Source organism: Ornithodoros turicata, chromosome 2 (genome assembly GCF_037126465.1).
Source record: "Ornithodoros turicata isolate Travis chromosome 2, ASM3712646v1, whole genome shotgun sequence".
NCBI lineage: Eukaryota > Metazoa > Arthropoda > Arachnida > Ixodida > Argasidae > Ornithodoros > Ornithodoros turicata.
The window spans coordinates 90,930,640-90,944,477 of record NC_088202.1 but is presented as its reverse complement, the minus strand read 5'-3'; the positions used below and the strand labels follow the sequence as shown (position 1 = coordinate 90,944,477).

General features: G+C 49.7%; 2 protein-coding genes across 2 annotated transcripts in view; one reads left to right on the top strand and one right to left on the bottom strand.

Annotated features, from left to right (window-relative positions):
• LOC135383837 (uncharacterized) overlaps window positions 1–6,861 on the top strand; it is a 164,990-nt gene extending 158,129 nt beyond the window's left edge. Inside the window, exon 3 of the mRNA XM_064613145.1 lies at window positions 6,067–6,861. The gene's annotated coding sequence lies outside the window, so the exon portion shown is untranslated. The remainder of the gene's footprint in view (window positions 1–6,066) is intronic.
• Window positions 6,862–9,366: 2,505 nt separating this feature from the next.
• Window positions 9,367–10,005, bottom strand: LOC135384864 (uncharacterized). The gene has a single exon (XM_064614048.1). The coding sequence runs from the start codon at window positions 10,003–10,005 to the stop codon at window positions 9,367–9,369; it is 639 nt and encodes a 212-aa protein (XP_064470118.1).
• Between the last annotated feature and the right edge of the window lie 3,833 nt (window positions 10,006–13,838).

Below are 13,838 nucleotides of genomic sequence, written 5' to 3'. Positions count from 1 at the left end.
GTTTTGCAGAGGTTTCCCACAGCAATTTGAGCGCCAGTGTGTTTCTACAACTGCAAGGATATCAGTAGACGCGCAGCCCATCGTGGTCTCTTTGTTCTCCCTTTCTGCTTTGCTAAACTTTGGGTTAAGTAAGAACAGGTTGTTCAGCTTAAACTTGCCTAAAGAAGCACTGAGGTGACCCCCCCCCCCCCCCTTTCTTTCTTTTTTTTATTTTTCGGTGCAGCGTGTTTTCCAACAAATAAAATGAGTTCCTGCGAAAGAACGACGAGCGCAGGTGACCTACAAAGCGAGCGCGAGGGCTCTGCTCCGCACACCTTTGAAAAGTCCTCCTCTTCGTCAAAAGAGCGCACCGCAGAACGAGAGGACGTCGTGACGTATGCTACTCCCCTCACGCGACCAGGGACGTACGGCTACACGACTCTCTGTTTAAAACATGTGACGTCACGAGAAGACCGGCTCGATGTTATATTTTGCTGTGGCGAGCAAGAAGCCGGAAGAAAGCGCCGGCTGATAAAGCGGACAGTGCCCACCAGCATGCTTTGCGCGGCGGCGTTGCGTAATCAATGACGTAGGAGTGCGGGTCGTCTATGGGCTTCTTTCACGACGTTTGGGGGCACACCGAACCGTATTCCGCAGCGCAATTTGTGGTAGCGTAGCCGGAGGTTTTTCCATACACAGGCATGTGCCACCTACACTGCGACTCTGAAAAATCGTGGCGCAAGGATTTCCACAAAAGAGACGACGTTCCCGGTACGGCGGTGAGGCAGGGAACACGCCGGACACGACCGTCTAGTAAGGGCGCTCTACACTAGAGGCGGACACTTGGCGCTGCGGTCGCCGGACGAAACTTTAGTGCAACTGGCCCATAAGCGGCGCATGAGCTGAGAAGAAAAAACAAAGAACATCCTCGCTGTCACGCGGGGATCGTGCTAGCCGTCAGCGTCTGCTTTCTCCGACAGGTTTTTCTTTCTTCTTTCCTTTCTTTCTTTCTTTCTTCTTTTTTTTTCTTTTTTGTAAATTCGATTCACAGTTATACCGCACCGCAGAGCGAAAATATTTTGCATGGTGACTCCTGCTGGACAGCCTGACAGACGAGGGATCTCGAGCGATGTTTGCGGTCACCTCATTGCTCCTTTAAACTTGATCGGCCGCTCCGACTCCATGCTCTGCTCGCGCTGTTCTGGCAGATATCAAGCATGTGCTGCACGACTGCCATCTTTACATCTCACAAAGAGCAGCGCTTCAGTGTCTACTGTAATCGACCGCTACCGCACCATTCACATTGGCAACCATCCTCGGCCCTTGGTCTAACATGATCGAACATCGTCGTGCTCTGGAGTGCTCCCTGATTTTTCTCCGTAACACCGGTCTCCTCTCTTCCGCATGATGTGCCTGCGTACCCGTGTCCTGTGTGTTTTTGTGTATTGTGTTTTTGCCTAGCGGTTTGTTGATGTTTTTGCTAATCTCGACTCACCGACACTGCTGGCTGTCGAGCACTCACTTCAGCGTCGTTCATCGTCTCATTCGCATGCCGCATCTCATCCTGTCCATTGTGCCTTGAGGTAGTGGGACGCACCTCATGTTGCGAATTTCCTCATTCAACATTGTAAAATGTCTGTAATGTAAACTGTTTCGTTGTGATCAACTCAGTTTGCCTGATTTCTTGATCATGTGGCGTAACCAATCGACAATGTTTCCTAAAAGCTAGCTTACCAATGAATCTGATAGCTGCCGTGCGCAACCTTCCTAAGAGATGTTTAGTCTCTTTTGTTCGTCCCTGACTGACCTACGTGGGTGACTTACGTTGGAAACCTACTCCGTAATTGACCTCATATCTAAAATGTCATCAATGTGACAAATAACAACCACTCTAAACACCCTGTCAGTCCACACTGAAAAGTTGCATTGGTAGTCCATGCCACAAAGAAGAAGAAAAAAGTCACGTAGGTGTACCCACAAAAGTTGCCACCATCGGAGGCCCCTTTCCTGGCTTGACTTCTCAAAATCCGGCTTCACATGTAGCCCGGCAAACACAGCTCCGATGATGTGGTTTCAAGTTTTCTGTTGAGACACATAAGACCGACAGAGATCCTCAGATCCAGGAATTTGACACCGCTGCCACTCGATCACGTGGTTTGTTTCTAATTCCCTCGTAACGCCACCGTTTTCCGTGACTTGTTTCCGCACTTCTAGCTGTTCAATCAGTGCGAGAGGCACCCGTATCGTACAGTTGCGTTTGAATCTAAAAGAAAGAAAGGAAGAAACTAAATTCGTCACCTGACGAATTCTGCTATACTACCATAAAAAAAAAACCTGAATGGATGAATCCCACATAAAGGAAAAAGAAAAACGTAATGACTCGTATCGTCGTGCTCACAGATACTGTCCATTGAGTCCATTTTAGGCCGAAGCCCTGTTTATCCTCCTTTCACTTCCACTATGCCAATGAACAGAGCGAAAAACTTTCTTTTCCACTCATTTTCTCGATCACTCGGCTCGGTCTCCATAGGCTTGATGATCCTCATACGTGCTTTTCCGTCCCAAACACGACCTCCTATTCCATGGCGTGAGGAAATGCCCAATATCTCGTCGCACATCCCAGGGCTAAGAAAGAAGGGCGAATCCAGCTCACTGGAAGCCAAGGCGGCTGCTGAGGTTTTAATTAGTGACACTTTTCACGCTCACACTCTGGTGTTCACTGACGGCTCCGTTGACGCAGAGTGTAGGAGTGCTACTTCTTCCTATTATATACCATCATTAAATGTGGCATGGCAAGGAAAATCAGCTCGATACCCAATATGCTCTACGACAGCTGAGCTTCTGGCAATATTACATGCAGCAGCTGCGGTACAGGTCAGGGGAATCACCAAGGCTGTCATCCTCACGGACTCGCGTAGCGCTCTCCAAATGGTGATGAACCCCACATGCAATAGCATTCTAGCAAGGTGTATCAGGACGTCATGTGCCCAACACAGGACAATCGGTGGAGACATCTCCCTGCAGTGGATCCCCTCCCACGTCGGTATTAGTGGCAACGAAAAAGCGGACCAACTTGCTTCCGCTGCACACCACAGCACTAGCCCTAGTTTGCCTACCCCGGGAGACAGCGACAGAAAATTGGTCATAAATGAGATCGTCCTTATGCAGCACCCTGGGATCCGGGACATCCTGGAAAATCGCCGACTTGATCTCCCACTGAAAGGACTTTCCCGCAGTGCACAGACCTTGCTCTTCAGGTTGCGAACAAGAAGCGCTTTCACTAAATCACAATTACTCAAGACTGGCTCTAGGTTAGTTCATAGGTTAGTAAACATAAACATAGGTTAGTTCAACACCGCCATAAGGCACACGTCATCGCAGGTAGAGGCTTTTTCATGGTCAAGAAGTTGCAATAAAGAAGTCACCGGGCTTTGCCGTCTGTGCACCTACCTGAACGGACCCTTTCTTCCCTCGGGGCTGTTGATCCACAATTCGTATGAACCTTTCACACGTCATACCTAACCCTTTAAATACCATGCCAATGATGAGGACGGTGCGCAGAAGAAGAACAGTCTGTTCGAAATACCGGCGGCTCTCGTCCTGAGGCAATTCCTTTCATACTCCCTACCGGTTCAGAGGATTTCTACCCGTCTACCTGTGCCATAAGTAATTTCTGCCTTTATTTGTCATAGCCAATGAGTGAGCGACTCATGTTGTGATACGAGCTATACATAATTAATTTGCAGTAGGTCTACACCGAATTGATTTGGTACATCAAAATAGAAACATAACAGAAATATGTCAATGATAGCACGAGATCGCATTATTCAACCGATGTTAAGTGCACATCGGGAATTGAAAGAACATTACGCTATTGTTTTAGCGTGCACATAGCTTTGTTCGCTCTGCGCCGCATAAACACTGCGAGCAAAAAGGGGGAAGAACTAGAAAAACTGAAACGCGGCCAACCAAATGTTTCGTCTTCCTCTCATTTTAACGTTTGTTGTACAATAATTTTCTTAGTGCAAGATGTAAAATACACCCGCTAAGTCTTTCTTCGTTTAATCATAATGCAGTCAACTAATTGCTTACGGCTAGGCGTACAACACAATTCATCTCACACACACACAATTCATCTCATCGGAGAATTGCTAAGAAACGCTTTGAACTCGCATTCCCTGTTACCATAAGAAAGTGCGGTATCATGCGGTTTCGAGTACGGATACTGCCGTTCAGCAGCGTAGCCAGAAAAATATTTCGAGAGGGGTTCTATGGGGACTTTACATCAGGGAGGAAGATTTTCACCTCGTTTCCCTCTCCCAAATGCACTACCAAAGGTACGATTTCGAGGGGTTTGAACCTCCTACTCCCCCCTCCCCCCTTGCTACGCCACAGCTGCCGTTTAAGTTGAGCAACACAGACATTTCTTCGCGTGCAACCAACGGTTCCATAGTACAGCGCTTTACGAAATCAGGCGGCACTACTCAGGAAGTGACTCGACAAGTGCGACGTTTTCTTACCCACGTTAAAAATTGAAGCTCAGCTCAAAATTTCCACGCGTAAATCACGCGGAGGACGCCAACAGTTCATGCAGAAGGCCAATTCACGTTGTCATCTAAAATGCATGCATGTCGTTACTGGTTTCGCGAACACTGTGATAGAAGGACCAAATCTTCGACGCTGCAGTTGAGTTTAACGAGACAGGAACACAATTTGTGTAGGAGTGACGATGTGTTATGCACCTGCACTACATGTATCCACCGCACGTTTTTCATTTACTGACAGCGCGAAACTCTCAAGGCGTCAAAGCCGCACAGACATTAAAAGCATGCACTCGAATGTTTTTCGTGGGCGCACTTCCGTGTCGCGGAAGGCGACGTTTGTTTTTACTGTGAAAACATGGTACATTTACGCAAGAGCTTTCTTAAAGTTCCCAGATTTTCTTCTTTAAGATAGACCCCTGGGAAAGATGGGGGAGGGGGAAGGGTTCTTGGGGGACCTCAACTTGAACCACAGTTCCCCATCACGCATTTGAGAGCAATTCACATATATGCATTCTGGCAGCCGCTCTCTTCTCTTCGTTGCAGCGAGTTTGCTGTTCACACAACGGCACAGCTAGGAAAGCCTTCTGTCATATGAGCTCTCACAATCGGTGCGAGATATGGCAGTGACTTTCAAGGCTTTGAAACAAACAAATATCGTCAAATATCTCTCGCGCTCCATGTGCGGCTGCCCTGCACAAACACGGCGAATTCTGAATAACGCCTGAAGATGTTTGATTCGGAGATCTCGTGGATGTCTGAAGACAATATATGCTATGAGAGATGGGTTCGTACATGCTTCTTCGTCTCCGTTCTTTCCCCGTAGCAGGAATTAGACGTACGCCGAAACATCAAATGAAATGAAGCGAAATGAAAGTCAGGAACTCCAACAGGAGAGCCAACGTGCGTCACTTCCGTGGTCTGCTACGGCGGCGCGGCGACGCTCACCAGGGGCTCAGAGTGCTCCACGGCCGAATTTTATACCGCGATTGTGGCGGCGTTTCAACTAATATACGCAAATCTAAGTCGAATTCCGGATTGTTTTGGTACACATCGCAATATGAGGCAAATAGCTTTGCAGCCTATTTTCGTTTCCGTCGTCCTTTAAGTAAAACTTTTAATTCGAAGAAGCATACATGGCGATAACTGTATTTGTGGTAACAGTTAATAGTTGACAGTCGTTTCCTTGAGCTTGAGGAGGTGGTAGGGGCAGGACAGGACCTCCCCAAGCCAGATACCCTGAACATAGTTACACCAGCTTGCTTGCGTTTGAATGCTTTGTCCAGTTAATATTCGAATATTTCACAACGCCTCATAATAAAACCCTCGTAAATGGAGCCATACTGTAACACGGTTCCTGGGCAAGATCGTGTCCCGTTGCAAGCGTCCGGCAGTGTTCATCTTGTGCGTAACGGCATGTACGAGGATGCTCGAGTTCCATGGTGCGCGGTCGCTAAAAATCGCGCCTCTTCTATTTGTACGTGTGTAGGCAGAGGCAGTGAAAAGCGAAGCGTCAAGCGATAACATTGGTCGTTCAATTTTTCAGACATCTGGAGGCAAAGAGACGAATGGCAGAGCTGACAGTAAGATGGGCGTCCCGAAGAAGGAAGAGGACCTGTTACGCACCTGCCCTCTACACAACAATCAAACGACGAACAAGAAAAACCAAGACGGCGCTTTGGCAACAAAATCAAGGATATCTAGGTCCACAACCACTCTGGAGAGGGGCATTAGTATCATTACGAAAGAACGAAGCTGCCCACTACTCCGTGTCTGCTATGTGGGCGAACGTATCTGACTTACCAAACCAGAATAAACGTGTTCGATAAACTAAAAGAGCCGTAGGGGTACAAGCATTATGATTTACTTTGCAGATGTTTATTTTTCTAAGTTAATAGGAGCACCGATGTAAACGCGGTGTTCCAATCACCGTGACCCTATACCCTCAGTGTTATCTTTCACTAGGTAGGTTCCACCCAAGTCTGCTGTTCCAAGGTCCCTGCTGTGTTTGTAGCAATGAGAGAGAGAGAGACAGAGCTCCCGTTGCTCACTGTACCAACCTAGCAATCTCCTGTATAAAGTGCAATAACACATCTTTGAAAGCGGACGCGCGTTTTCCGGTGTTTACTTCGCTGTATACTTGTGGCATTTATGTAAGCTGGTATCTGTGTTCATGAAAGGTGTACGGGCAGCGACAGTACAGGTACACATCTATTTCTTAGCGCGATCCGTTTGTCGTAGCATGTGATGCCACGATTGTGTCTTGTTTATTGCTAACTATCTCTTTATCCTGTTCTACAACAATGCCTTGGTTCAAATAAACTTGTCGTTCTGTCCAGCAGAGAGTAGTAGAGTGATGGTTAATGCAAAGCGGGGTGGAATCACAGTGCATTCACAGCACGTCGATATGAATAGCAAGCGAATACGGAGAGTCCTGCAACCAAGATACACAGACTGTCCCAAGTAACAAGCACGAACAGCACTCTACGCGTATGGAATCTAGTCAATGTTGTTAGCAGCTGTGTAACCTAGTAGTACTCTTCCATTATGTCCAATTAATTAACTTGTCAAGTAATGGTTTAAGGGAAACTTTGCAATTACATCTTCACACTTAAACCAATATTTGGAATGGCTAATAAATTAATCCAGGCAAAATGAAAAATACTGGCGACTAGGGTAGTCGACTCGTAACAGCATTCGCAGGGTTTCATCCCCAAAGAGCGCTGAGTCCCTTTCTTTAATATATTGATACATATTAATTGGGACACGTGCATTTACAGTGTTACACAACAGTGGATTCGCAGTAACTATATTGGTTAAACTGTCAGTATAATGTACGGATAGAAAGCTAGTTCACAGGAATTATACATAAACTTGTGGTGCTTAATGCCCCCAGGTACCTTCCCCGAAAGTTAATCCTGAAAAGTTAACCGGGATACGTTTCGGTACCTGTCATTCATTGTTCCCACAAACTTGCGTCGTCGTAGCTCGTCGCAACAACAACGAAGACGACTGGCACTTCGGAAGCGTTCCGTTGTCTCTTGACTCTCTCAAGGTAGGTGCACATAGTGTGCGGGTCTGGACACAACGCTACCGAGGCCCTCTTGAACATGCTCATACTTGGTGCCAAACCAACGAAGGTGGACACAAGGCGCGCACGCCAATCTCTCGTTAAAGACATCGCAGCGGCACGGAAGGCATGGCAGCGAACAAGCTTTCTCATTTCCAGCCAAAGCCAACTAAGGACAGGGCCACCTGCGACCATGGGGCGAGATTGATCATTTTATAACTCCATTTGAGGCCCATTAACGCTCTCGAGAATGACGGATCTCCGCTTTGAGCCTCACCAGTAGAGTGCGGCACTAGCGTGGAGGAGTCTAGAGTAGATTAGTAGATGCCATAGTGGTAATCATAACGCCTGTGCTTTCAACGCGTAGCAATAAAAGTAGAATTAGTGTGCTACTCAGCATAACGTGCCCTCAACATTTATGCTCGAATAGTGGTGCAATAGGAGACATTGGAGCAGGAGGCTGCAGGAGACAGGAGCGGTACACTGGCACCCATACCGATGAGCCTATTCTTCCAAAATAATAAATAAAAACAGGTAAACAACGAAAGCAACTTAAAGCAGGTGAAAGTGTTACATTCCGTAAGCGGTAGAGAGGCACCTTTAACGTGTTTAAAGCGCAATAAATGGACTGAGGTTGCGTCCTGGAACTTGGAAAATAAAGGGTGTTGGTTGGGACTCGGTCGGGACCTCGGGTATTTCGATTGCTCACGACCGATACCGATTAACCACAGTCAACAATACCAGGCTGGAGATGCCTAGTCCCAAAGCGTCTAGGGACTGACACCGAAACGAATATCGGTTCGGTTACGGTTATGGTTCAGTGGAGAGTTTTAGTACATCGTACGCTACCGCCTTTGCGTACGTAAAGGATAGCGTTGATGGTTCTGCGCACGCCCTGTTGAGGATGGCGTAAAGGAGAAGAGGACGACGCAGTAGTTTGGTAGCGCGCGTACCTGAAATAAAGAAGACGACATAATTCTTCGAGAACAGGAACGGGCGTGTCGGCCTCCTGATCTGTCGTTAACATTTTGGTGCCGAAACCAGGGAAGGAGGCTGACCTCTCTCATATTCACCCATAGAGAAGCTTCGGCGTAACTGAGCTGTCCTTCCTGGCGCCGTGGCGCGGTGCCTGTCATCTGCTATCGAACTCCTGCAACAGCCGTCACTGGCCCGGTCTGACTTGCAGATAACCCTGGATGAACTTCTCGACAAGGACAGGGCTCGTACCGCTCTGAACGATAAAGTCGCGGAGCTCATCGACGACGACACCTACGAGCAAGAAATCAGCACCGCTCTCGATTACCACGAGAAAATTTGCCGTCGCGTAAGCATAGATTTGTAGTGCTAGAGGCGCAAGACAGTACACGGACGCGAGGGAAGACCGGCCAGCCCAACAACGGCCCGAGCTGGCCGTGCAGTCGTGTTTTATTAACCGCGCGCCTTGATCATTTGTGCGCGGGGGATGACGATGACAATGCTGCTACAGGTCTCTCCCCCCCCCCCCCCCTAGCGAGTGGCCGGAAGGTAATGAGCGATGTGGGGCTGTGGTGCCCAGGAAACTTGGGGGCGAGGGTCCGTTTGTGGTTGTTGCGGCGGGCAGGAGGACTGGAGGGGGGGTCGATGGGGAGGGCTAGTGGGATTGCCAAGGTCCGGAGAAACACCGATGGAGTCAGCGTTGGATGTTTCTTGAGGGGCCTCGAGGAAAGCTGGCATGAGACGTTCCAGCGCGACAGTTTGTTCTCGGCCGCTGACCAGGATGGTGTAGTGGGTGGAGGCTCAGTGCTGTACGGCGTGAGGACCAGAGTAGGGTTGTTGCAAGGGTTTCCTCACGGCGTCGCACCGAAGGAAAACATGCCAGCATGTTTCGAGGGCGGGGTGCTGGAAACCGGTGGCAGGGCGTGGTGTGCGGGTGGGGCTGGGACGAAGAGCATTCATCGAGTCTCGTAGGCGGGACACATAGCCGGCTGGTGGTACGGCTGCGGGGTCCGCTGCGGCAGAGATGAGGTCGCCGGGGAGTCGCAATGAGGTGCCATAGACCAACTCGGCTGTTGAGCAACCCAAGTCGGGTTTGAAATGCCATCGGATCCCGAGAAAGACAACGGGGAGAACTTCGGTCCACGGGACTTGAGGCGACGCCCGGAGGGCGGCTTTTAGCTGACGGTGAAGCCGCTCCACCATGCCATTGGAGGCCGGGTGGTACGCGGTAGTACGAATCCGTCTGGCGCCCAGTATGTTGGTGAGGCTGGTGAAGAGGGCGGACTCAAATTGGGCGCTGCGGTCCGCCGTGATGATGGAAGGAACGCCGTTCCGCGACACCCATGTTGTTAGGAGGGCCGAAGTGACGGTGGCCGCGGTGGCGTCGGGGACCGGGGTTGCTTCTGGCCAACGGGTGAAGCGGTCAACGATAGTGAGCATGTAGCGGTGACCGTCGCAGATTCGGTATGGTCCCACGAGGTCCACATGGATATGCGCGAAGCGGTCGTCGAGGAGAAGGAACTGGGATGGGGGTCGGTGGGTGTGTCTCTGTATCTTGCAACGCTGACAAGAAAGGCAGGTCTGCACCCAGTGCTAGATTTGCTTGCGCATGTTGGGCCAGACATATCGTTGGGTAAGCAGGCTTTGCGAGGCGCGTATGCCGGGATGGGAAAGGGCGTGGTAGGCTTGCAAGAGTTGACGTCGGAGTGATGCAGGAACGAAAGGCCGTCGCCGACCTTGAGATGTATCGCATGCGACAGGCCGGACCGAGCCAGGTAAGGCGACGTCATCAATTGTTAAACCGGATGTGGGGCTGGCGCGGTACTGTGCCAGCTCATCGTCGGTGAGTTGGGCTTGCGCCAAATCGTCGAGAGACGGTGGGGAGGTCTGTATGCCGATCGTGCTGACACGACTGAGGGCGTCGGCTACCAAATTGTCGGCACCACTGATGTGCTGGATGTCGGTGCTGAACTCTCCCACGAATGTAAGGTGTCGAAGTTCCCAGGGACTATATGTGGTGCTGGCGGAGGAGAACGCGTAGACGAGGGGTTTGTGGTCCGTGAATACCGTAAATGTGCGACCCTCGAAGAAGTGACGAAAGTGCTTGATTGTCAGGTACACGGCGAGGAGCTCTCTGCCAAACTTGCTGTACCGCGTCTCCTGGGGCTTAAGTTTACGGGAGAAGAAGGCCAGCGGTCGCCAGGCCCCGGACACGTGTTGTTGAAGAACGGCGCCAACGGCTACGCTGGACGCGTCCACTGTGAGTGAGGTTGGGACGTCGTGGCGTGGGTAGAACTGGCTCCTCTTCAGATGTCGCAACCAAGCCATGCCACGCGAGCGCAAGCAGATGTTGGACGAGCAATTTCTCCAGCGCAAGCATTGCCGAGGTGTAGCGATAACAGCGTGTGAGGGAGACTTCGGAGCAAGGCAAAACGAGTTTGTGTAAAATACGAGTTTGTAACCCCAGTGATTTATACAGACCCCCAACATCCCCCGACACCCTCCCACGAAATTTTTGGCGCCACCCCCTAAATTTTTTCTATACGACATAGCTCTAATGATGACGCCCCCCCCCCCCCCCCGTTATTTTTTGCTACACCATCATGTCTGTGATTCTGGATAAACTACTGGCGTGTCCGCCTACTGATCTCAAGGCTGTGGGTTCAAACCCGGCCGAGGACGCCACCAACTAGGTGGCAGGGTACAGGTTGCTTGGACACGCCGTCTTCCGCGTGGGACGTTAACTAAGGTGTGCCGTGTGCTGAGATTTCGGCCCACGTTAAATGACCATCAGGTGGGCAAAATTATTCAGCAAACCGATCACTCTGGGGAGTCGCTCATGATCATAGTTGTCTAGCGGTGTAAAGCCACGAATTTCATTATCAGTGAAATGCAAGAAGCCATAAGCTGGCCTGCAGCAGTGGAGACAACTCTGGGATACGTAATACAACGACAAGGTAATACATGCGTTAGAAACCCGGCACGTTGCTGCACAGGATTCCATAGGAAAGGTAACGGCATCGTCGATAACGTTTCCCATGGAATCCTCCGTGGCACCGACACAACAAGTCGCCGGAGAAGCACCTACGGAGCCAGCCATGGGGGCTTCATGCACGTCGCCGAACATCCATCGACGTTAAAAAGGAGCCTCAGCGCACTGTCGATCAGATTAATAAGAATACGTACTACCAAACGGTGTTTAATATCTGTATTTTACGCTATTTTACGTCCCTGTGCACAGGCTCCGTCTCAATGTATCCTTCACTCCCCAATTCCCGGATCGGATACTGTGACAGCTGCCATATGTGGCGTCGTAGCGAACATTGAGCACGTCCTAGCAGAATGTGAGCTCTACGAAACGGAGGGGTGATAACTCTGTGCTCAGTTGAGAACTGCTAGCGGACAGACATTCAACCCGACTGCAATTTTTGGCTGCAATTCCAGAAAGCGCACGCATGTCACATGCGAAGACGTCAGTCACCCGCCATAAGGGTCGACCAATCAAACTATGATTGGTTGTCATTACCGATGCCGACCCAGGGATCACCAGAAGTTCCTGCAGACGGTACTTACATAGGATGTGCTGAAGGCGCTGCGCCTACAGAGCGCAGGTCAGAGTGAGCAAAGAGAATTCCAGACTTCTACGGCGTAGAAATGTCCTATAGGGAAGGACTGTTAGTGTTTGGATGCTCCGCACTTGACTGCGCGTTAACAAGAACACTGGGACGTGCGCACGGCTCTTATTCGTGCGATGGGCTGAGTTTGCGTTCTGGGACTTAGATAATAACAATTGTTAGTTGACCTAAAGACCTGGGTTACGTCATTGGCCAATCGCAAGACTATTATCTAAACACTTCCCCTCGGTTGAGTAGATGCACAAGGCTGTCGTTATTGCACGACTAGCAAGCGTTGCATGTTCCACAAGCGCGTTCGGCGTCCGTTGTGCAATACTAATACGCCGGTGTTTGAGGGGAACGAAAAAGTATCGGTACCGAAAGAGTAGCCTTCTGAAGATTCAAGACACGGTTCAGCGGACGAATTGAGAACACTTTGAAAGCACGGCTATTCGCGGAGGCAGCACGATCAGCAAAGCCACAGATAAATTGACGAATATGCGAACACGTTTTGGGAAATTTATCAAGGTGCGATGGGATGACTTTTTGGAAAGTAAGGTGACCAAGGTATTTTGATTGGCCAGCACTTGGAATGGCATTCTTTAAAATTGAGTTGTATGCTCGGAGCGAGTGAACAGTCAACTGTGTTAAGTCACTGTGGTTGGAAGGGGGCAAGGAGTACACGATGTCATCCAGGTAAGACAGGCACATACACCACCTCAGGCCCGAAAAGCGCGGTGTCGATCATGCGTTCGAATGTGGCTTGGCCGGTGCAGAGCCCGAACGGCATAACTAAGAACTCGTACAAGCCATCGAGCTGAGAGACAGCCGTCTATTCGATACCGGTATCTTCTATAGGAACTTGCTAATAACATGAGTGTAGATCAGACGACGAGAACTAGGTAGGTCTTCGGACCGCATCTGAGGCATCATTATGAAAGAAGAGGTACACATCCACCTTGCTGGCATACTGTTCTCAATGCAGAAGCGAATGTTGCTGTGTTTCTGGTTTATGTGTGTTTGAACCGATCTAAGACGACGACCCTCTCTGCTCCGTATATTAACAAGTTGTAGTGCTTGGCGTCACGATCTGAGTTATTAGTTGTGCATTCGTAACGAGGCTGTAAAGACTTGTGGAGGGAGGGTTGCGTGATCAGTGGTCAACGAGGACTAACCATAGTTTCGAAATCAACTAAAACGGATACGGCTGATCCTTTAAAGATGTGCCACCCGTCTCCTTTGACAAGTCCTCCTGATCTGACTATTTCGATACCACCATTTCTTTAAATCACAGCTTACCCCTTGCATGAGCAACCGCAATTCACTGATGTAATAGTGATCTAATGACATTACTTTCAATGCGATTAATATGCTACGCATGTTGATTCAATTCAATACAATTTATTTTTTCAGAATACAACTGGATGGGCTGCGGGACTAAAGGCTGCATGCCTGACGACGAGGTTCTGGAGCCCAGATTGCCCGTTGTTTGCCCACTGCCCACTGATGACCTGTTGTTCAAAACGCTCGTGCGCGTCCTTTCCACAGCTGACGTTGCCGGGCTCACCTTCAGCGGCACACGGTCACGGCCCTTCAAAAATTAAAATTTTTGCATAATGGCGAGCTGCCCATACAAGCGAGCTATCCAGCGCATGTGTG